This window comes from Amblyomma americanum, chromosome 9 (assembly GCF_052857255.1).
Source record: "Amblyomma americanum isolate KBUSLIRL-KWMA chromosome 9, ASM5285725v1, whole genome shotgun sequence".
Classification (NCBI taxonomy): domain Eukaryota; kingdom Metazoa; phylum Arthropoda; class Arachnida; order Ixodida; family Ixodidae; genus Amblyomma; species Amblyomma americanum.
The window spans coordinates 96,639,433-96,661,359 of NC_135505.1; the positions used below are offsets into that span (position 1 = coordinate 96,639,433).

The window sequence follows — 21,927 nt, forward strand, 5'->3', positions numbered from 1 at the left end:
TTCAGAGGGAAAAAAAGACATGTCACAGTTATGAGATCGGACACTTATATTTCTAACGTATAGTGGGCATGATAAGGCATTCAATGGTGTGGTATTCCGGTTTAACATTTCAAAAATTCCAAAAAGCAAAGGGAGACGCCGTTTTGGTGGGCTTCAGAATAAACTGAACCCCAACCAGTGCTTCAGCTGTTTATCGCCCAATGCTGTCTCTGCACCGTCTACTCGCCACTGCATCGAGCTTGCGTATGATTTCTGCATCTTCTGTACATATATTGAATAATTTATGTATGGCAAAATGACTCTTTTCGGCATAGCTGTGGCCCTCCGTACAGGGCCCTAGTGATCTTTCAGGCTTCAGACAGGGCAGCTCCGGCCACCACTGCTCCGGTGTTGGTGTTTTGTTTTTTGAACACTACCTCTATGTTAATGCTAAAGCATTACTAGGCTATGGCTACACCGGTAGCGTTTGCAAAACGTCTCCGCAAAACGTGGAATAAAGAGTGGTGTGGTGAAGTATATAAAGCCAGTGATTAAATTATGTATATTTAGAGTCGCTAGTCTTTAACATTAATTGATAAATTGTGACCAGAATCAAATACAATAATAAACAGCACAAATTAATGGCGCGAAATTTTGTTAATTATTGAGACCAATTATTAGTCCTAGTAAAGGCTGATTAATAATTGGGATAATTAACGAGTATAATTTGTAAGAAAATGCGACATTGTTGGAATATGACGTCATCCTATATTCTGATGACGTCACACCTACAACCTAATTAGAGTAAAGTAAAACAGAGCCCTGAATGTCGGTGTCTGTGAAGTACGATGATTTGCAGGGTTTAAAACAGATCTAAAATATGCCATATGACGTCCAATGGGCAACAGCTACCAAACCAGGAGCCACCAACTTCGCAGCAAACACTACTGCTTTGTCATTTCTCCAATGCAGTTTCTGCAGAGCTAAGTTTTTTTTTGACAGCCCTTTACAACTAGTTAGTGTAGTCAGAGATTGCGAATCAAACTCTCACATGGAGCAAGTTCTCTGAAGTTAAACTGAGATGAGATTGTCCAAGTTTGAGCCAGAGCCCAGCAATTCTTCTCTTCTAACAAGTGTTGCGGAAAAAATAGGTCTGCATTTGTTGGATACAAAAGAACCACCTAAGCTACGCCTATATATGCACGCTGCACGCTGGCTGCACGCCTGAAACTTGGCATGAGGGAAGGTAGGAATGTAGAAATTAAATAATATGTCAAATTCAAATTGAGCTTACTTGCGTGGAGAACAACTAAGGGGGCTCAAAGAAAAAGTGAAGCAAGGTCACTTGATAGCGTTCAAGTCCCTCTTTTCATGGCATGCATTATAAATAATTATAAATTGTACAAAGAGAACCAAGTGAAATAACTCGCATTTTGCCAGTTTTTCAGTTGTACTATTCTATATGTAACAAGCCACTACATACTTACAGTATAGCGAAATTACTTATACACGTTTTTAAAACAAACACATAAACAAAGTAGTAAGGTTAACCAGATACGACAAAAGCAAATAGCGTGTTTACAGCATTGGTAAATTCGGTGGATTGATTTTTGCTACCCACTCAAGAACTTATTTATTTATTTATTTATTTCAGTGCCCTCAGGGCCCGAGGGCCTTACAGAGGGGAGTGGGGTACAATAGACAAAATAACAAAAGAACAGCAGTCACAAGAAACACAAAAATGTGAACAAAAATATGGCTCGCGCAAATCAGTAGGTTACAGCAAAAGCAATCAAACAAATTAACAGTCATTTAACACGAAATTATGAGCAAAGAATAAAACTAAGCATAAAAGTAAGCATACCATGCAAACAAGCATACCACGCAGACCAGGTCTGTTTGAACTACCACATAAGCTGAAAAGAATAAACGTCAGGGCGCAAGAATTACATGTACTATGTTACCATCAAGTTAGTTAAAGCCGATTTAAACACAGAATGGTCACTTATTTCGACGACCGATCGGGGAAGGTGATTCCATTGTGCCGATGTGCTGGGGATGAATGAGTTGTAAAAGTGGTTTGTTTGGCATGAAAGAATACCAACTTCATGACGATGATCGATCCGAGCTGAAACGTAGCAAGGTGGCGTCATAAATTTTCTCTTAAGGATGGGGTTATCGTAGTAAATTTTATGGAATAGACAAAGGCGGGATATATTTCTACGTTGCGACCGTAGTGGGAGTGATAAGCTTGATTTCATGGTGCTGACACTAGAGTTACGGTGATAATTCGAGAGAATGAAACGGGCCGCACGGTTCTGTATAGATTCGAGTTGGTATATTAGTGTCTCTTGATAGGGGTCCCAGATAGATGCAGCATATTCTAGTTTACTACGAACCAACGACTTGTAGAGAAGCAGTTTTACGGAGCTAGAAGAAAGATTAAAGTTACGGCGTATGTAGCCCAGCATGCGGTTAGCGTTATTGCTTACATATTTTATGTGTACTTTCCAAGGAAGATTATGGCAAATGAAGACACCTAAATATTTGTAAAAAGGCACAGACTCAAGGCTGCAATTATTAAGACGATATGAAGGCAATGTGGTGTTACGACGAGAAACCCGCATGTACTTGGACTTTTTTATGTTTAGTTCCATGTTCCATTTGTTAGTCCATTCAAGAGCATGATCAATATCCGATTGATGAAGAGCTATATCAGAGTCACTGTTAATTTCGCGGTATATGACGCAGTCATCAGCAAAAAGATTAATTGTTGAACATAGATTGTCAGGTAAGTCATTAATATATATAAGAAAAAGCAGAGGCCCTAGAACAGAGCCTTGTGGTACTCCAGATCCAACTGGAGAAGTGAAGGAAGAAGCATTATTAGCGGTGACAAATTGTGAACGATTAGTGAGAAACGAATGCAGCCACCTAAGAACGTTAGGGTCGAGGTTAAGTTTACTAAGTTTTCAAAAAAAGCAGTTGATGAGAGACCTTGTCTAAAGCCTTTGAGAAATCGAGGAATATGCAGTCGACAACGGAACCCCTGTCGAGGAATGAGTTTAGATCATGTGTGAAGGTTAAAAGCGGTGTTTCGCAAGAAAACCACTTCCGAAATCCATGTTGACTGTCAGTAAACTTAAGTTCGGAAATGTTATTGCAGTTAATATGAATTTAATCGAGTGCACAATTTTTAGGTATGTTTTAAGATAGTGACGTAGTGTTTGTGGGCCTAGTTTTTTCCTTGAAAATGGAATTTTCCAAGGCTGTGAAAATCGCGACTCACGGAGGATTGTAAGCTTGTTTAAGTGCGCTCTTGCATTAAGGTCTTGCGGATTTTACTAAAGTTGATGTTTGTATCTTTTTGTCGATGTACTGTGCACTCTTATTATTTTGAGCTGAGTAAAATATTTGTCATTGTGAGCATTTGATTCAGCTCCTACAATATGACAAGTGGTCTTTTTTGTAGTAGATGTATGCGATTTAGATTACGTGTTTGTTGTCCCAATACAAGAAAGCAAGAGTTGATATCAGAAAAATTAATGCATTTTGCATGTGCAGTTTCAAAGCTTGTTGTAGGAGCGAGTGGAAAGAGAGAAAGAGCGGCCACGCTGGAGGGGCTCGTAATAGTCTCGACAACATAACAATCGTTACCGTGCACTGACAACGCAAACCACACGGGCGCCCTTGCGTTTCGCCTTTATCGAAGTTCGGGCGCCGCGGCGGGTTTCGAACCAAGATACTCTGGCTCAGTAACCGAGTGTCCTAACCTCTGAACCACCTGCGTGCCGAAGTTCCGAAGCCAAGCGATTATCCAGCCCTTCAGCCTCTCAGTTGAGTATCCCTAAAAACAGTTACAATTATAGCTGTAAGTATTAGTTTGCGTCTCCGGGCTATCAAGTTGGATGAAATCATTTGATTTGACCTTTCATAGAGCTCGGAGTAGGCGCATAAAAATAGATGGATTGCTAGTTGTTCGTTTTTGTGGTCATATCGATCGGTCAAAATTTACGAGGCATGCGAAAGTTTATTACTGGCTGCTATATGAAGCCATATTAGATACTTATGGTGCAATTATCATTTTCTTTGACTCATTTGCAGCTTAGATATATGGGAATGATGTGCCTCTACGTCCCACAGCTCATAACGGTATTTTGCGTTTGGTGTTCTTTCAGATGATGCTATGCAATTCCACGACTTCGGGCCGATCAAAAGCCCCACACCATATTTACTTAAGTAATACGTAAACGTGAGTGTGTTTCTGTTCTCATGCGATTGTATGGCTAGAATTTACGAAGCAAGCGCGATGATGGGAGCCCTCTCTGCGTTCTCATTTTTCATCGTAATTGACCATCGAACTCCTCTTGCTGACAGCTTTATTCGTAGCTCACATCAAGCAGCATTCTGTATATCAATGTTAAATATTGCATCTCATGAATGACCATGCTCTGGGTGATGCTCAGCACTGTTTGGTTCAAGAGTACTACCGCTCTTGAGGAAGCCCAGTGCAAATCTGTAGTAATTGATGAAAACGCGTCAAGTCTCGCCTATTAAGCAAATGTATTTCCGCGTGAGCCGCTGATTTCTTATAAACAAACTACTAGCTAGATCCTGTGAACGGTCAACGTGAGGAGCGGTGCTTCGAGCTTGTCAGGACAAAAAGGCAAAAGGTTGCTCTGCCGTGCAGTGGACTCGAGTCATTTTGCTCCGGCGTCAGGCTATTACACAATTCAGCCGCTCTTTACTTATCGTTCATCACTTTGTCTTCCCGTTTCTGTTCCAAGTGTATAAAAAACGAAATATAACCTGTCAAATTGTTGAAAACTGTATATTACAGGTTACACTTATCCAAGAAAGAGCTTTTCATGCTCTTTTCGTTAAACAAGCAGAGCGCGCCTATCCAGGAGAGAAAGCCTTGAGGACTAGTGTAGACAAACGATTAGAAAGCGATCTCTTACGCTTCATTTTTTGTGTTCGCTGTCCTTCGAGCAGGTCCACCACACCATACCAGCCACGAGATGATGGCTTATGTTTGCTGGCCCAACCACCACAAGCATAGGAGAAGAAGTCAGTGCAGGGATCAACGCTGTTGTTGATAGATGCATTGATAAGCATTGCTGAAAGGAAAGCCACACGTAATGTTGGGTAAAGATGGCGTGGTAAATTGATAGCTATTAGCACGCACGTGAAAGTTAGACACATTTTGGGGAATCCTACAGATTCTAACAAACGCCACTTGCCTTGTGATATTCTCTCTTGAGAAGGTTTACAAAGCTTTATTCGTTAGCGTACTTTTTGACCGAGTTACAGGCACAAGTTTGCGCCTCTACCATATCGAAATTTTAAAAAAAAAATCAAACTAGCAGTTTTAAAAAGTTGAGTACTCGTTAACTGAAATGTTTTCGAGATGTTTCTTATCGTGTTTCATTGGGTTAAGTGCAGAAAGCAATTTCGCATTTAAAAAAAAGAGCGAATGCACTGCCTTAGAAAAAATTTATTCACATTTATTTCTCGCACGGCTGCAACAACTTCTACGCAGAACTTTTATGTGCGGATTATATCACCAAGCGCAGGGGTGTAATACCGATTCCAGAAAATGGTTATTTTGTAAAATTTGCTAGTAGCCTATGCCATTCATCATTCGTGTGTCTTTAAGATAATAGCTAGCTCTATAATTTAATCAGAGCATTTATTGGAGAGCTACAAAAAGCGGATATTTTGTTAGTTATAAATATATTTATGCTCAGTTGTTCATTTGTTACTTCCGCTTTTTATACGCATGGCAGGACTCGAATGCAGATGTAAACGTCCACAGATCAATCAAAATCTCCGGCTCTGCGATGGACGGCATTTTCTTTGTCTGTGAGATGATTATTTTTGAGAAATTTGCCCCAATGCGCTCATTCATTTTCTGAACATACTTTACACAATATGAAAGAGTAAATTATTCACTTATTTTACTCTCTGAACTTATACGCCAAGCACTTCCCGAATAGGGAAGAATTCACTTTTAAAAAAGCTACAGAAATACTCGGGTCGGGAGGAGAACCACCTTTGACGTTCAGTTAGTAAAACTGCTTAACCATCAGGATTTGAAAAACCAAGCAGTGACGAAATCGCGTCCTGTTTTTTTTTTAATTTTGATACTTGTTCACTCAGGGCGAAGAATCACCGTTGCCGCGAGCTCAGAAACACAGGATTTTTATAACACATCTCTTGCACTAATGCTTACTTTCGTGCTACGGTTTCTACTGCGGGTAAAAAGAACCACATTGTAACTTGGATACATTTATTCGTCTAAGTAGCGTTAAGTATCCCACTTGATTACAGTTCCATAGACAACCGTGAAGCCATAGTCCTTAACTCACTATTTATGTTTACTTGAGCACTCTGATAACGTGTAGAATAAGTTGGACCTCAGTCGCAAGGGCAATTCACAACCTGCGCATTACATAGAAGGTGGTGTTTTTATTTTTAGGACCTTAAGAATTTATTTTTATTCCCTATAATCAAATTAAGTGAATCTTAACGTCTTGAAATGTTCATAATTTTCTAAAAAAACTGTTTTTTTGCCAGCAACTCTCGGCAAATTCTCTGAAATAAGACGATGACCCCGGAGCTTCAGGTTCGCTTGCAGACCGAACGCTTAACGTTGGCTGTTTAAATGCCGCAAATTGAGTGGTCAGCAGTTCGTCAAAAAAAACCTACAAATGGAGGAATGCTGCACATTTCTTTTTTTTTACCCTAGAGCTTCGCAGCCACAATTAACCTCCGCCATCAGCTATGCCGAAGCGACTAGACAAATGTGCTGCCCCGGTTCCTTCGCCAATATGCTGTGTTCAGGCTTGCTACAGCAAGACGACTCCTGCACCTTGAGCGGTACTGAGGGTTGCGATGTATAGGAGGGCTTGCCGTCGTACTAGCGCGCCAGCGCATGCAATATGTGGCAGGATGCGCCAACTTTGCTAACGTCCTATTTTACTTCAACGACGAGCAGTTTCCCAGAAGTGTTCTGACGCCTCGCGATGCAAATACTGAGCGCGGAAAAATGCCTCCACGATGGCATTCAGCATCCCGATGAAAATTTATCAGTTATATGAAAGATGTCAACCTAGATAAGAGCATATAAGCACAGCGATACCTTAGGCAATCATAAGAACATCCCTAAGGGCATATCCGGCGACGCGTTGCAATCGGTCCTCAGCAAAACTCAGCAAGCTGTCGTCGATGTCGTAGAGGCTTGCCATAATCGCAATAATCTGCAGAAGCAGCGGGGATTTACAGAGAGTTCAGGCATACACGACGAGTGACTATTTGCACCCGTCGTTTGCGTCTCGTTTTTGACCTCACCACATTGCTTCCCGAGGTCGAGGTCTTCAAACGGGAAGAAGCAGAACAGTAACTCTGGCTTCTTGTTGCGACCGAGAGTCTGCCATTCCTCAATCCCACGCTTCACAGCGCCATCCAGGAACACATCATTGACGCTTTGTCCTGGCGTCCTCGGCTTCTGCCTGTGACGCACTCTGACATGGTCGCCATACTTCGGCGCCCCGATGCCTACGCACCTAAGCCCTTAGCTCTTAGCCACCCGTTCTTAAAGTTCGCCACAACTCGCCATAATCAGCTCATGGCGAACCGAAGACAAACGTCCTATCTGCTACGGCTTTGGCTTTTCAGGCCGGAACGCAAGGTTTCGTCGACAGCGTGCGCCGAGTTAACGGGACGCTTCACCACCTACAGCTACGACCATCCGCCTTCTTCGGCAGTCATTTCCGCGGGGTCATCTATGGACTACTTATTTTATCTAACCGTTGCTCTTACTCTTTACGCGGTCGCTTCTCGCCGTCACTGTTCTCTTTCTCCCATGCGCAGTCGCTCTCATGCTTACGCGAAGAAGGGCAAACACCTAGTTCCGGACGCAGGAACTGTGCTTCCTTTGGACACTCCAAATCCGCTCGCTTCTCCAGATAGAGGGGAAAACGAAACTATAGAACTGGCTAAAAACGCACGATGTCGACTCTGTCGTTTTTCGGCTGGAGCCACGGCTAAACCTTCTTCAGCCATACAAGACCGACGCCTTTCAACGCAGCTAGCAATTGGACAATGTGGAGACCAAATTTCGCCAGGTGGGCCCAAGTTTGCTAATTCTACGGCAGATTTACCCCCGGGCGACGCAGTTTCGCCTAACGGCGTCGGAGTGGAACCGGCCTCCCTAGGTAAAATGGCTGACCCTGCAAAATTCGCGAGGGGCTACGATCCCGACGGTATGATCTGGACGACAGCTTCAACATCGGAAGAAGACAACTCCGCCTCTGCTCCGAAATTTCAGCACCAATCTCTCAACGAAGCCGCCGCGCGCCGCTCGATCGTTCAAGCCAAGCTTGCGGCGTCCATCGCTGCCCTGGCCTCCGGCACACCGGCTGGCAAGACGGAGCCACCTGCCTCGCGCGCTGCTGGAAGCAAAGGCAAGGACCGTCCTAACTGGAAGCCTCGCCGACTCCCAAGACCGGGACCAGACGACTTCGTGGTTATGCTCAAGCCATGCAAACATATGTCGCTGCACCAAGCCTTTTCAGTGAACCGCTACGGCGCCGCGATTACGGCCTACCTCGGGCCCGAGGTAGCAAGGTCCGTTACGGTTCTGCAATCCCGTGAACAAAATCTCATTGTGATTTACACCCCGAATCCGGCGGCGGCAGATCGGCTCCTCGGGGACATCTCCCTTAACACCGAGCATGAGAATATTCTACTCCACGGATACCTTCGACAAGACGGAGGCGATATATGCCACGGGGTTATCACCGTCAGCAACTCGGACACTACTGAATCGCTTCGGGATCAGGTGCAGTGATGGGCAGGCACCATCGCCAAGGTTAAAAAAATTCGGCTCCACTAACAAAGCTCGCATCACCTTCGCCGGGAGGGAAAAACTGCGTTTTGTGCACTACGAGAATATGCTTATTCCTGTGCAAAAATACTACCGTACGATCCCGGCCTGCGGCCTGTGTGGGGCCGTTGGCCACCGAGTGGATGCTTGTCCCAACACGCAGCCGAACACGTGCGGTCTGTGTGGGCAACAGGCCCAGCTTCAGGAGGGGGTGCAGGCCCCTGAAGAGTATGTGCGGCGGTGCTCGGTTTGTGCCGGTGCACACGCCACTAACTCGCGGGAATGTGCGGCGAAATTCCGAAAGCACAAGATGACCACCACAAAGAAAATTGCTGCCAAGAAGAGCCGCCATCTTGGCCGCCCCGGTGAGTTTCCAAGCCGCGACAACACCGAGAATCTGGGGACACCCACCGGAGGAGCCGGCAAGCGAACCGGCCGTCGACGCAGCCGCCACCACATGACGACACTGGAAATCAGTCGACAGCGCCACCACAAGATAAGACCAGGGCCTGGGTCGGCGCCGTGAAGCATGGAATGCAGGTGAGCGGTACAAACAGGGCTGCGTCCTCCTACCCTCCCTCCTGCCCCCCTGCGGCACGCAGTGCCGAGCCAACCAAAATAGCAGCTCTTGAGGGCAAAACTGAGATGCTGCTCGAGAAAATTGCGCTCCTAGAATCGCAATCAAAACAGCCTAACACTCCCCCTTCTCGCCTCGCTACCGAGGCAATGGAGAGTGAGCCCGCGGCACAGAACGCCGCACTGAACGCGGGTGCTGCACTTGAGGCCCGTCTAGAGGCCCGTGGGAACGCCCGTTTCAGTGCCCTATAAAGTCAAATTTCCGCGGCAGTCACCTCCGCTATCGTCAAAATGACCGAAATCGTACCCACAATAGTCGCACAGCACATCGCACAATCTTCACGTGGCGTCCGACGAGTCGGCGGTCTAATCAAATCCTTGTTTGGCCGCTATCCCAAAATGCATCGCGCCATGGAAACTTTAGCAGAACATGACGACAGCTGCTCGCTCTCCGGAATAGAGGATGGCCCCCTCACCGCGAGTGCTAGCTCCAGAGAAGCGTCCCTACAATCGACCTCTCACCTAACTGACCATGGCGGACAGGCCTCAAATTAGGCGCTCTCCTCGTACCAATTCCGCCACCCCCATCATAATCACCCAGTGGAACTGCCGCGGATTCCGTTCCCGTGCCAAGCTAGCGAACCTCCGGCTTTTCCTGCCAACATTCGATTCACTTCCTGCGGTGGTTTCCCTCCAGGAACCAGGTAGCGGCGCAACCCTTACAAATTATGTTACGTTCCAGCGGGTCCCCTCTTCCTGTATCTGCGTGCACAAAAATTATACAGCCAACTTGGTTGATTTGGACCTCAATGCTGCATATTCCTATGTGATGGTCACTCTTCTTCCGCTTGAGAACAAAAATGCACCCTAACATATACCTAACTTCTAAGGTTAAATTAGGATAAAAAATATAACTTTCGCAGCCCTCTTCAGTCGCGCCCTGAAGGCTGCGGGCAGTGACCCCCTGGTGATTGTGGGCGACTTCAATGCTTAAAGCACATTCTGGAGGTATGTGCGTGAAGAGAAGCGCGGCCGCAATCTAGCAGAACTTGCGTCAATGCAGGGCCTGACCCTTCACACCGACCCTGCACATCCAACGCGCGTGGGTAACTCCGTGACTCGAGACACGTGTCCGGACCTTACCTTCACCAAAAACATAAGACACGCAGACTGGGCCAATACCGAGGAAACCCTCGGCAGTGACCACTGCATACTCAACACCGGAGTCAGAACCAAACCACTGGCAAGATCCCACGCCAAAACACGCCTACCCGACTGGACAAATTTCCGGCAAACCTACACTAATACGGCATCTATTCACGAACAAGGCTACCACGCGTGGTCACACGAATTGGTTACACACCTTCGTTCGGTAGAAACTTATGTTTAACTATCGGAGGCCAGGCAGGAGGTGGACAACCACCTCCTGCACATCTGGGGGGCGCGGCGCAGCCTCGTCAGCAGATGGCGCCACCAAAAACATAATCGGAAGCTCAAAATTAGCATCGCCGAGCTCACCCAGGGAGCGGATGATTACGCGGCACAGCTCGCCGACTCGAATTGGGTGGTCCGGTGCAACACGGCCGCTAGACTTATGTCTAGCCGGAGCACTTGGCGTCTCTTTCGCGCTTTGATCGATCCGACTAAAACCTGAGCCGAGACACGAAAGCATCTCCAACGGGCTATCCATAGCTTCTACGGAGATACCACTAAATTAGCATAAAAACTACGCGATCAATACCTCTGCATCCAAAAGGACCGCCGAGGGCCAGCGTACTCGTATGCAGGTTCTGAGAACGAGGAGCTGGATCACCCGTTCGGCTCCACGATCTGAAGGCGGCCTTGAGTAAAATGAAACGAGGAACGGCGCCGGGAAGAGACAAAATAACTGTGAAATTACTTGCCAACCTTCCCGACCCGGCCTATGAGACACTCCTCGCATATAAAAACTCAATCTGGCAAATTGAGGCACCCCTCCCAATCAAATGGAAGACCGCCCTGGTCACCTTCATTCCTAAAGCCGGCAAAACTATAAACACGGACAACCTCCGCCCCATCTCCATCACGTCTTGTGCCGGAAAGGTTATAGAGACTATGGTGCGAGACAGGCTGTCCGAGTTCTTGGAAAACCAAAATGTATTAGCAGACACCATGTTCGGGTTCAGCCCTTACCGGTCGGCGCAGGATGTCGTGCTTCAACCAGACCGCAAAATTCTGAATCCCGTCGAATATCCCCTTAATGACAAGGTATTACTCGCCCTCGATTTGAAGGGGGCTTTCGAGAATGTAACACACGACATAATTCAGACGCACCTCTCCCAAACCAACTATGGACACAACACGTTTCAGTACATAAGGCAATTTCTCTCTGACCGGCAATCTTATATCCGGATACAAGATGAAGAACACGGCCCCTACCAATTAGGTACGAGAGGTACCCCGCAGGGCGCGGTCCTCCCACCTCTACAATTCAATTTGGCAATGATGAAACTTCCGGCGCCTTTAGAAAGTGTCGAGGGCGTACAGCACGCGCTGTATGCCGACGACATCACCATCTGGGCTAAGCACGGATCGGTAGGAGACATTGAAGCCAACCTGCCGCAAGCGGCGGAGATTGTGGACGCTTACGCCCGCCGCTGCGGCCTTGAATGCTCCCCGGCCAAATCAGAATTTGTGCACATTCGACCCTCGCCGAAGTGCACTACCAAAATCGAACTGTCCCTATCGAGCGAACCTATCCAAGAACACGCGGAGATAAGACTACTGGGTCTCTTTATCAATAAAAACCGCCGTGTCGACACAACACTGCATAAATTTCGAAAGATGGTGGACCAGGTGGGCCGCATGATCCGCCGGGTTTCCAATAACCGCGGGGGGTTACGGTGCAAAGATGCCTTGCGGCTGGCGCACGCATTCGTAACCAGTCGAGTCTTGTACTCGACTCCTTACCGCCATCTTCGCAAATGTGACGAGAAAGCTTTTGAGGTGGTTCTCCGTAAGACTTACAAGCGTGCTCTCGACCTCCCGGTCACCACGTCCAACCAGCGCCTCCTGGGCCTGGGGATAGTCAACACCTTCATGGAGCTCCGAGAAGCACACTTGACAAACCACTACACAAGACTCTCAAAGACGCCGTCGGGTCGCCGCCTGCTTGCCCGACTTCACATCCACCATCCAACACTAACGGAAGAGCGTGTGCGCATCCCCGAAATCTGGAGATACGCCGTGCACGTAAGCCCTCTTCCTGCCAACATGACACGAGACGACCATAGTGGCCGGCGCCTCGCACGGGCGGAAGCCTTGGCACGCTACTATGGAAACAAACACGGAGAATTTTACGCGGACGCCACCGGCCCACATCATGGGGGTTGGCACACAGCCGCAGTCGTCCACCAAAACACCGCAGTGAACAGCCTTACGTTCAAAGCTCAAGACATTACTCATGCGGAACAGGTGGCAATCGCGCTCGTCGCCGCCGATCAGGACTCGCGGGTCATCGTTACCGACTCGCGGGGGGCCTGCAGGAACATCGAAAGGGGCTTTATTCTCTATTCAACATAGTAATTATCTCGGGGCTCCCGCATCCCGCACAATAGTATGGACTCCCGCGCACACGGGTCTCGAGGGCAACGAAGCGGCCGATGCCGCTGCCCGCGCGCTCACTCTCCAAGCATCACCCTCGCCTCCCCCCGATGCGGACTCCGATCCTAATCCGGCTTTTGCCTTCAAGAAAATCATCCAGTATTACCAATTCGGCCACGCAATCTTTCCTAAGCCCTGCAAGGGCCTCACGAAGGCGGAGGAACACTTACTCCTTCGCCTTTATACTAAAACACTTCTCTGCCCGGCAGTCATCAAACATTTCGACCCTGCGTGCACTGGGGAGGGCCCGCACTGCAGGGAAAAGACTTCTGACATTTTCCACATGATGTGGGCATTCCAATCAACTCTGCATCTTCCCCCTATCCCCAACCGTTCCCGGAAGGACTGAGAGGCGGCCTTGCTCGGCTGCTCTGACCTGGCGAGCCAAAAGGCCCTGGTCGGGCGCTCCCGAGCAGCAGCTACCGCCATTGGGCTACGGTAATAAGCAGCCCACATAGCATTTGTAAGAAACAAGGACAGCTCCACTAGCTTCCTGTATATATTTTGAAAATAAAGTTTTCAGTCAGTCAGTCAGTCAGTCAGTCCCCAGATAACGTTTTTGAAGTGTTTGTCAATGGCGTCACCGTCCTACAGTTGTGGACACTTGCGCGAGTGGCGCTCCTTGGGAAATATTGTGCAAACGGACGGCACCTGTTTAGGACTTTTTCCTCGGCACTGCCGCGTTGCCACCTCACAATGGAAGCGTCTTCTGGCCAAGTTCACAACTCGCCTCATTATACTAGGTGTTTTGTATATCGCCCAGTTTCTTGTGTTCTCCCGCTGTTCTCAGTATCTCACCCAAGGCTGCTACTTTACCATGCTCTTATTCACTGCCCCGTGCCAGCATTGACCTGTCTCTGCTTTGTGCCCTGTGGCGTGCGACACCTCTCACTGCACAGGTAAAGTTATGTTTCCCGAAGATACCAAACCCCTGCCTCCTCTAAAGCTCTTGCGTCTCTGTCTTGCGTTCACTTTTCTGATTCGACGTTTCCGCTTATTTTTCCCGCTGTCTGCACGGGTACAAGAGCAATTTAGATACGAACGCTTTTTTTTTCCTGTCGATGCTTCTTCGGGCCAAATGGCTGAAACATGTTTAATCACTTTATTATGTTTCACACATGACTACTCTGATCACCGGTCTTATCTTATGATCGATGCCTCCTTCGCCCTTCCAATCGTCCGATGCTGTTATTTTCTATATCTGTTCGACCAGCTCGTTGATCTGCAGCATCTTTCCTGTTCCTGCTTCGGCTTCCAAAGACGTCGCTGGGTTGAATATCTGTTATAAGGTAGAAACTTGACCTAGTTGGTTCTTACCTATAACCATCGTTTTAGCCCAACACAGGACAAGGACACAGAATGAGAGAACACACACAAAGCGCTAACTTCCAACAACGTTTGTCTGGTGAAATCACGGCAGTCCAGCGTGTATATATAGATATAAAAAATGTGTTTCTTCAAAATGTTGTTAGAAGTTAGCGCATTGTGTGTGTGTCCTCTAGTTCTGTGTCCTTGACCTGTGTTGCGCTACAACGATGCATATCTGTTGTTTTCGCTAATTGGATTTCACCCGGTACGCCCGCGCCTTTTGCCACCACCAGTATCATGTGTAAGGCACTGTACGAAACGTCAATATATAATGAGTGGTGTATATGCTTCGAGCACTGTCAGCTAGCCTCTCTGTAACTCTTTGGCAGCCCCTGTCCCGTTCTCCTTATGAGGAGAGGACGCATCTTTTGGAATTTGTTGTCGATTTTCAGCACCCTCAACAAGATTATCCGCAATTACATATAACCCTGCTATGTTTTGACTATGCCCTCGACCGTCGACAAGGCGCTGATTCCTTTTCCAGAATTTGCACTCCGGCTCCTGGTGGGCGCCCATAGATTGTGCTGACCCGCAGAAAATCACTTTTCTCTCTGCCGACGGCCTCTGCGAGTTTAACTTTATGCCATTTTAGCCTTTCCAGTGCGCCGAGAGACTTCGAATGCATGGTGGGCAGTTCGCACTGGACTGAAGTGGCACACGTGTCTGTGTGGCGTGGACAATATTGTCTTCTTTCTTAGAAACTTTTCGCCCCGCTTTGTCTTCCTAGAAGCTGTACTGGAATGTATACTGACGCCAGCATGCAATTGAACAGATGAAGTGTCTCTCCGCCGCCCATCACCTTATCATAATGGATCATGCCGATAAAAAGGTAGTGTTTTCACTATCCAACTAAATCACATGAGGTCGCCTTGGCATCTAGAGCACTTTGGACAGAGCTCCTTGCTGATGGACAGAGCTCCTTGCCAGAAACACCAACCTCTCATATCAGACATTCACTTCTGAAGCGGCCTTCAACACACTGCGGCGCTTTCAGGTGTCGCCTCCGACCCTCTGCCATCTTGGCGCTGGCGCACTTATTCCAGCAGCGCGTGCCCCTGCGCTCTTGGAGCTCAACAAAAACACTGCTTCAACCAACCTGCTGGTCAATAATCCAGGCGCGCTTTGACAAAAACCGAAAAGAACTATTCTGTAAAGGAAAAGGAATGTTTCGCGATTGTTGGAATCATAAGCATTTTCCGACCTTACATATACGGTGGGTCCTTATCTTTTGTTACCGATCACCATGAACTCTGCTGGTTTACCTTCATTAAAGATCCTGCTGACCGTCTTCTTCTTTGGGCTGTACGTTTACAGGAATACGACTTCCGAGTCATATACCTGTAAAGCCGCAAGCATTTCGATTCCATCGTCTCACCTCTGCCATGCTACCCCAACTGCGCATCTCTCCCCGTCTCTAATTTCTCTTTTCTGGACACTGATGACATGATGTTTCAACAACGTGCGAGCCTATAATTGCTTCCCCACTCACTCTACTCTGTCCACCTTCTACACGTCCTGCATCCCAGACTCTCTGCCGTCACTCCCGCCACTTAGCTGTGCAGGTCGACGGGCTTTACTGCTTGAACTTACGTTCAGAACGGCCCCGAATATCATCGTGTCATGTCTAGGCACCTCAGTTCAAACATGTGCTCCTGTATCAATTCCGACCTTCAGTGAGCCCCTGGTGGTGTGTTGACTTACAAGCGGCTTCGACTTCGATACTATTGACTGGGAATATACCGCATCGTCCGTCATTATGGCCGCTCCTGCCCGAATGCCGGTTACAAAACCCCTCGTCACCGTCCTAAAGCTTCGATTCAGCCCTTGCCCTGCCCCACAGGAGCAGTCAACCGCGGTCACACCGATCCCAACAAGACATTTTCATCACTCCGGATGGAGCCTGCTGGGTCACAATACCAGTGAACCACCTGATTCCTCTACGCAGAAACATCATCCTTGCTATAGACGTCTGCGCAAGAACGTTGTATCATTGACCCTTCATCATCTGGCTGTGCCGAATGGCTCACTCAAAAGAACTCTGCGGCTGCGGCTTTCTCTGGAACAGCGCAGAAGCACTCGTTTTGCAATTCCCTATTGTTCATGACTCTAGAACGGCCGGTTACTCTCCAAAAAAGAATATGACAACGTTTCAACTGCGCACTGATCGATATAATAAGGTAGAAGTTACTCAATGGCATCCACCCAAGCGCAGCTGTTCCGCAGCTTTCCTTCCACAAAACCTACAGCTTCCACAGAACCTCGAAGCTAAAGAAAAATTCTTTCTGGTCTGCGGTTAGAACCCTGGATTATCATTGTGGTGTTCCCGGGTTCAATGGAAAGCTGTATATGTTTCAACTGCAGGATTATCGCTGCGCTTTAATAGAGGTTTCTGCGGAAGCTGCATAACTTTCCTTTGTAGCCTTGTGACTGCCCTTAGGAAGAGGTTTCTGGGGAAGTTGTATACCTTTCTTTGTAGCCGGATGGCCGCGCTTGGGAGGATACTAATTAGCAATTACTCCCTTGTTACAGGCCTACTCCAAGCCGCCATGCCTGGTAAGTGGTTACGGCGCTCGGCTGTTGACCCAATGGACGCGAGTTCGATCCTAGTCGTGGCGTTTGCATTTCGATGGAGGTGAAATTCTAGAGTCCTTTGTACCGTGCGATACGTTACAGAACCGCAGGTGGTCGAAATTTGTGGCGCCCTTCGCTTCGGCGTCCTTCTTAGTCTGAGTAGCTTTCGGACGTTACACCCCAATAGACTAAACTGGTTTGGTTTGATTTATGGGGGTTTAACGTCCCTAAACGACTCAGGCTATGAGGGACGCCATAGTGAAGGGCACTAGGAATTTCGACCACCTAGGGTTCTTTAATGTGCACTGACATCGCACAGCACACGGGCCTCTAGAATTTCGCCTCCATCGAAATTCGACCGCCGCGGTCGGGATCTAACCCGCGTCTTTCGGGCCAGCAGCCGAGCGCCATAACTACTCAGCCATCGCGGCGGCTCTCAATAGACTTAACTAACTTTTCTTTCCTCCGTCTACTCTGCCTTGGGGATTCCCCTAAACATCGGACTAACGCTGAGAGGTATACTGACCATGTCGGTCACCCCCGGCCGCTTGAATAGGGGGAGATTTTCTAGTTTGTAATATTCGACCTCACCGCTCCCAGAAAGAGCACGACTATGCCTTCCAAATCTTTTTTTTAGGAACGCGAGCCCACCTGTATTATGGATAACGTGCTTGTCCAGCTTATCCGATTTTTTACAGCGCAGGAGCAGTGTAGCCAAAAGCACCTTCATGCCCCAACAGAGCAGGCCCATCTTATATGCGAGATTCGCTTGTCTTCCTTTGAGTTCCTTCAACATGCCCCTGACATTACACGGACCTGTTTTCAGCGTAATGTGCAAGAACCTTTAACAGTTTATCCGCGAGACCTTCGCTGTTGATTTTAGTATTGAACCGATTCCACCCGCCAGGAATATCGTACAATGATTCACCTGTTGCGCCTGTACAAGAGCACGAAGAATGCCTCCTTTTCTTAAGGGAGTAGATTATACTATAGCAGCCACGCTCGGTGAATATTTCAAAAAAAAAAACACGACTCTGAAGCACGAGGCATAATTTATGACCAAACGCTGGGCCCGGGCACTTTTCTACGCAGGAAATTTAGGAGTTCCCACTCAGCCAGCGCCCTGTGTTAAAAACTATTTCTAGCTGGTAATAATAAAACTTCTATTTGTGAGATGATATCCACTGGACATATTGAATGCAAGTATTTGGTGAAAAAAATTAGGAACTCGAGCACAACATCGCTCGAAGAATTCATCCTTATAAGCGTAGCCTTGCATACTGCTGTTCATATCTGAAGAGGAATGTGAAATCAAAACAATATATATACGCACCTCTTTCCAGACAAGCCGGTGTGCTGCAGACGTAATAATCTTCTGGAATACAAACGCAATCTATAGCACACATAAACAAATTTGCATCAAGCTGTATAACAAAAATTAGCGAAGCCGTTCTTTGAATAGCTGTGTGTTCTAAGCCATATGATAAAATTGGCTTTTCCTTTCGAATACGATTTTGGTCATAAATACACTCTACAAGCACATGGTCTCAGATAGAGAGTGAGCAAATCTTTTGTCAACTTTGCATAGCGGAGGCGGAAAAACATGTCTGCAGAAGAATATAAAAATCTTTATCCTAATATGTTTCTGATCAATGCTATTCCTTTTAAACAGTGCAACAAGAGCTCTCAACAGGCTATTCGCTCAGATAAACTATTCAGTCAAGCAGAAGTCGTCCCTTTTAGTCCTCTTTGAATTTGATTCAGTCCTTCATTTTTTAGTGCGGTCAATAATAGCGGGTAATGTTTTTTACAAAACGTACCTTGCGATCTCTTAAGGAGGTATTATTAACACCTTTGTTTTATTGATTTATCTAAGCAGTCATTTCTGTTGACGTCTAAGACAGGGAAAAACCTGCACCCAATTAAAATTTCCCAACATCTTATTCTTTTTTGCAAAGCACTCGTGGTGCTTATTGCCAATGATATCCCTTTTACAACATAATATTAAACTGTCATACAATTGAAAATGTTCTTGGGAACATCTCACACGTGTGATTCCATGAACTTACCCGTCCATTCTTCGTATGGCTCTGCTCCTGAAGGTATTAAACTCCGCAAAGTTAATATAAGAATCAGCAATATGTTCATTGCAGATGGTGTTGCAGCAGGATTCACAGAATCTGTTTTCCGAAACGAAAACAGAGGCGCGCCAGATTAACAAAGCGGCCCTTCTTTTGTACAAACTGGAACAGAGCTTGCTAAAGCGAAAACTAGCTAAAAACTTGTCAAAACCTGGTTAAAAGGTATACTACTTCCAAAAAGCACGGCAGTGCCCGTTACAAAAAATATTCTTACGTGTTATCGTCTCCCATGGAGCTTACTCATACGAAATATGTCTTACAATTATTTGCTGTAATTGCTATTCCTTTAAATATTTCTGCATGCTGTGCTACTAAAACACGACGTGTTTGAGCAAATCTGATCTCAAGCCAAACACAGAACAGAAACTTCAGCACCATGCTCATCTCCATGATCATCTCCCTTTGTTCTCTCTCCTTTCTATCTCTCCGTCCGTTCTCCTTCCCACATGTAGGGTAGCATACCGGGCGCTGCCTAGTTAAACTCCCTGCCTTTCTGTTTGTCTTTCTCTCTCTCTTTTAGCACCGTGCGCGTATAATGATATTTTGCAAACCAGCAAATGCGTATAGCACACTATGAATAGACGCCTTCCATAAAAATAGCTAGAAAACACCAAGGCCATTCCTTGCTCTTGATTTCTACTAGGATGTCATTACTCCATGTTTTTTCGTTGACCCACTCTGCCCTCTTCCTGTTTCCTAACGCTACGCCCATTATTTTACTTTCCATAGTTGTCCTTGATTTATGTTGAACCCATTTCGTTAGCCTCCAATTTTCTGCCTATAGTAGGTGAGCGCCGGTAGGATAGAGTTTTTTATATACTATCATATGACGGATATTGACAAAATGTTACTCAGGATTTTATACAACCTGGCCATCACACTCTGCTACATTTTTATTCTTCCAGTTATTTCACCCTTGTGTAACGGAAATTCGATCGCTACCTACCCTGAGTTGGCGTATTCCCATACAACTTGCAACACCTCCTTACAAATTTTAAACTGCTCCTCCCTTCCATAACTTTTACATAATACTTTGGCTTTGTGCATAATAAATTTTAGATCACCCTTTCTGCTCTGCCTGCCGAACTCATTGACCACACTTCGAAGTTCTCCTGAGTAACTCAGGAAGACAATGTCATCAGCTAATCGCCGATTGCTGAGGTATTCTCCATTAACTCTTGTATTCGGTTGTTCACAACTCCCGCCCTGAATGCCACCTGTAAACAGGCGGTGAAGAGCATTGACGATATTATATCTCCCTGTCTCACACCCATCACTATTGCGATTGTATTGCTGCCTTTATCGAGGACTTTGGCAGCTGTGCGTCCGTTTAGATATTTTCCAATATTTCTACATGAGGCTCTTCTACACACTTATTCCACAATTCCAGCATTACTGCTGTGGTTTCGACTGAGCTAAATGCTTTCTCGTATTGAATGAATGCTATATACAGGTGTTGGCTATACAGTGGTTGCTTAAACTTAAGCCTCTTGAAAAATGCTCGTAAATGGCTACCCTGGGAGGTTTCAGTCGCCAGCTTGCTTGCGCGAGCCTTATCTTTGATTGGCGTTCAGCAACACTTTGTACAAAAAGAATATATTGATCTTTGATCAGAGTGCTCAAATATATGCCCATATAGTTGTGAATAAGTCTGTCAATGCCATAGTGAATTTATAACTTCATGCAATGCAAAAGCACCTGGCCAAAGTTTCTAATGTCGGACTGTTTGCATGCTACAGCAGTGGAAACCAGGCTCACATATTTGCCGAACTTTGATCATTCTTTCTCTGAATTTTATGCTGGTTGAGTGTGCACTTGTCTGCTCTGGTACAGCCGTGAAAATGCTGCCATGCATGATCAAAATCTCGGTTAGTGTCCAACCTGCTGTTTAATGGTACTCAAGATGCTGAATGTTGAAATTTGCTTTGCTTGGGCAGCTCGCCATGTTAAATGTGCTTCTAACGCAGCACTGAGGACCGGAATAATCATACATTGTTAAGTTTGTGGTCTTGGTTTCAAATAATTTTTTAGGTTTAACGTCCTAAAAAACTAAGTGTATGAGGGGCGCCGCAGGGGAGGACTCCGGATAATCACGACCACCTGGCGTTCTTTAGCACGCACCGATATCGCACAGCACACAGGCCTTTATATCATCGCCTCCATCGAAATGCCACCGCCGCGGTAGGGATGGAACTCGCGTCTTTAGGGTCAGCAGTCGACCAGCACTGAGCCACCACGTTCCCTTAGGTTCTGGTCCTTAATACTGTACCAGCTCCATAGCATGTATCGTGCGGCTGGCCGTGGCAGGAATGCTTCTTGATACTGCAGTGAGTATGGGAAAATATACATAGAAGTTTCAGGTCTGGACCCCGAATGCTATATTCAGGCACATAACATGTGTTCATAAAGGTTCCCGTGCCAACAGTGACATGATTTACAAATCCAACAGCACTCATAGATATTTTTACGTGACGATAAGCAGGTGAAGACAGGACTACGTGACAGATGGGGATGGAATGATTTAATGGCGGTGGGCCTAGCTCGAGCGCTCCGAGCCGCGCCAATGCCATTTTGTCCTCTTCTAGTCCGTGACACTACTCGGGGCTGCCGAGCGATCGTCCCGACCGCGTGCACTATAAGAGCGGCCGTGAAGGCGCAACGCAGGACGTGACGATAGGGGTAACAGGAGGGATCAACACAGAACAGAAGAAGATGCAGGGCTGGCCGTCACGATAAAAGATGAGAAGACGATTGGATGAG

At 46.7% G+C, this 21,927-nt stretch overlaps 2 protein-coding genes and 1 pseudogene across 2 annotated transcripts; 2 read left to right on the forward strand and 1 right to left on the reverse strand.

Moving 5' to 3' along the window:
* Positions 1 to 4,878: 4,878 nt before the first annotated feature.
* Positions 4,879 to 19,208, reverse strand: LOC144103524 (neprilysin-1-like). The gene is made up of 3 exons (XM_077636222.1): positions 19,096 to 19,208; positions 18,360 to 18,401; positions 4,879 to 5,099 (listed from the first exon to the last, which is right to left on the reverse strand). The coding sequence occupies exons 1-3, from the start codon at positions 19,172 to 19,174 to the stop codon at positions 4,879 to 4,881; spliced, it is 342 nt and encodes a 113-aa protein (XP_077492348.1). The 5' UTR covers positions 19,175 to 19,208.
* LOC144105101 (uncharacterized) lies at positions 8,204 to 9,395 on the forward strand. The gene is given in 2 exon segments (XM_077638286.1): positions 8,204 to 8,857; positions 8,859 to 9,395. Coding segments are annotated over 2 exon segments (1,191 nt in total).
* LOC144105103 (uncharacterized) lies at positions 9,876 to 13,529 on the forward strand (annotated as a pseudogene).
* Positions 19,209 to 21,927: the final 2,719 nt, after the last annotated feature.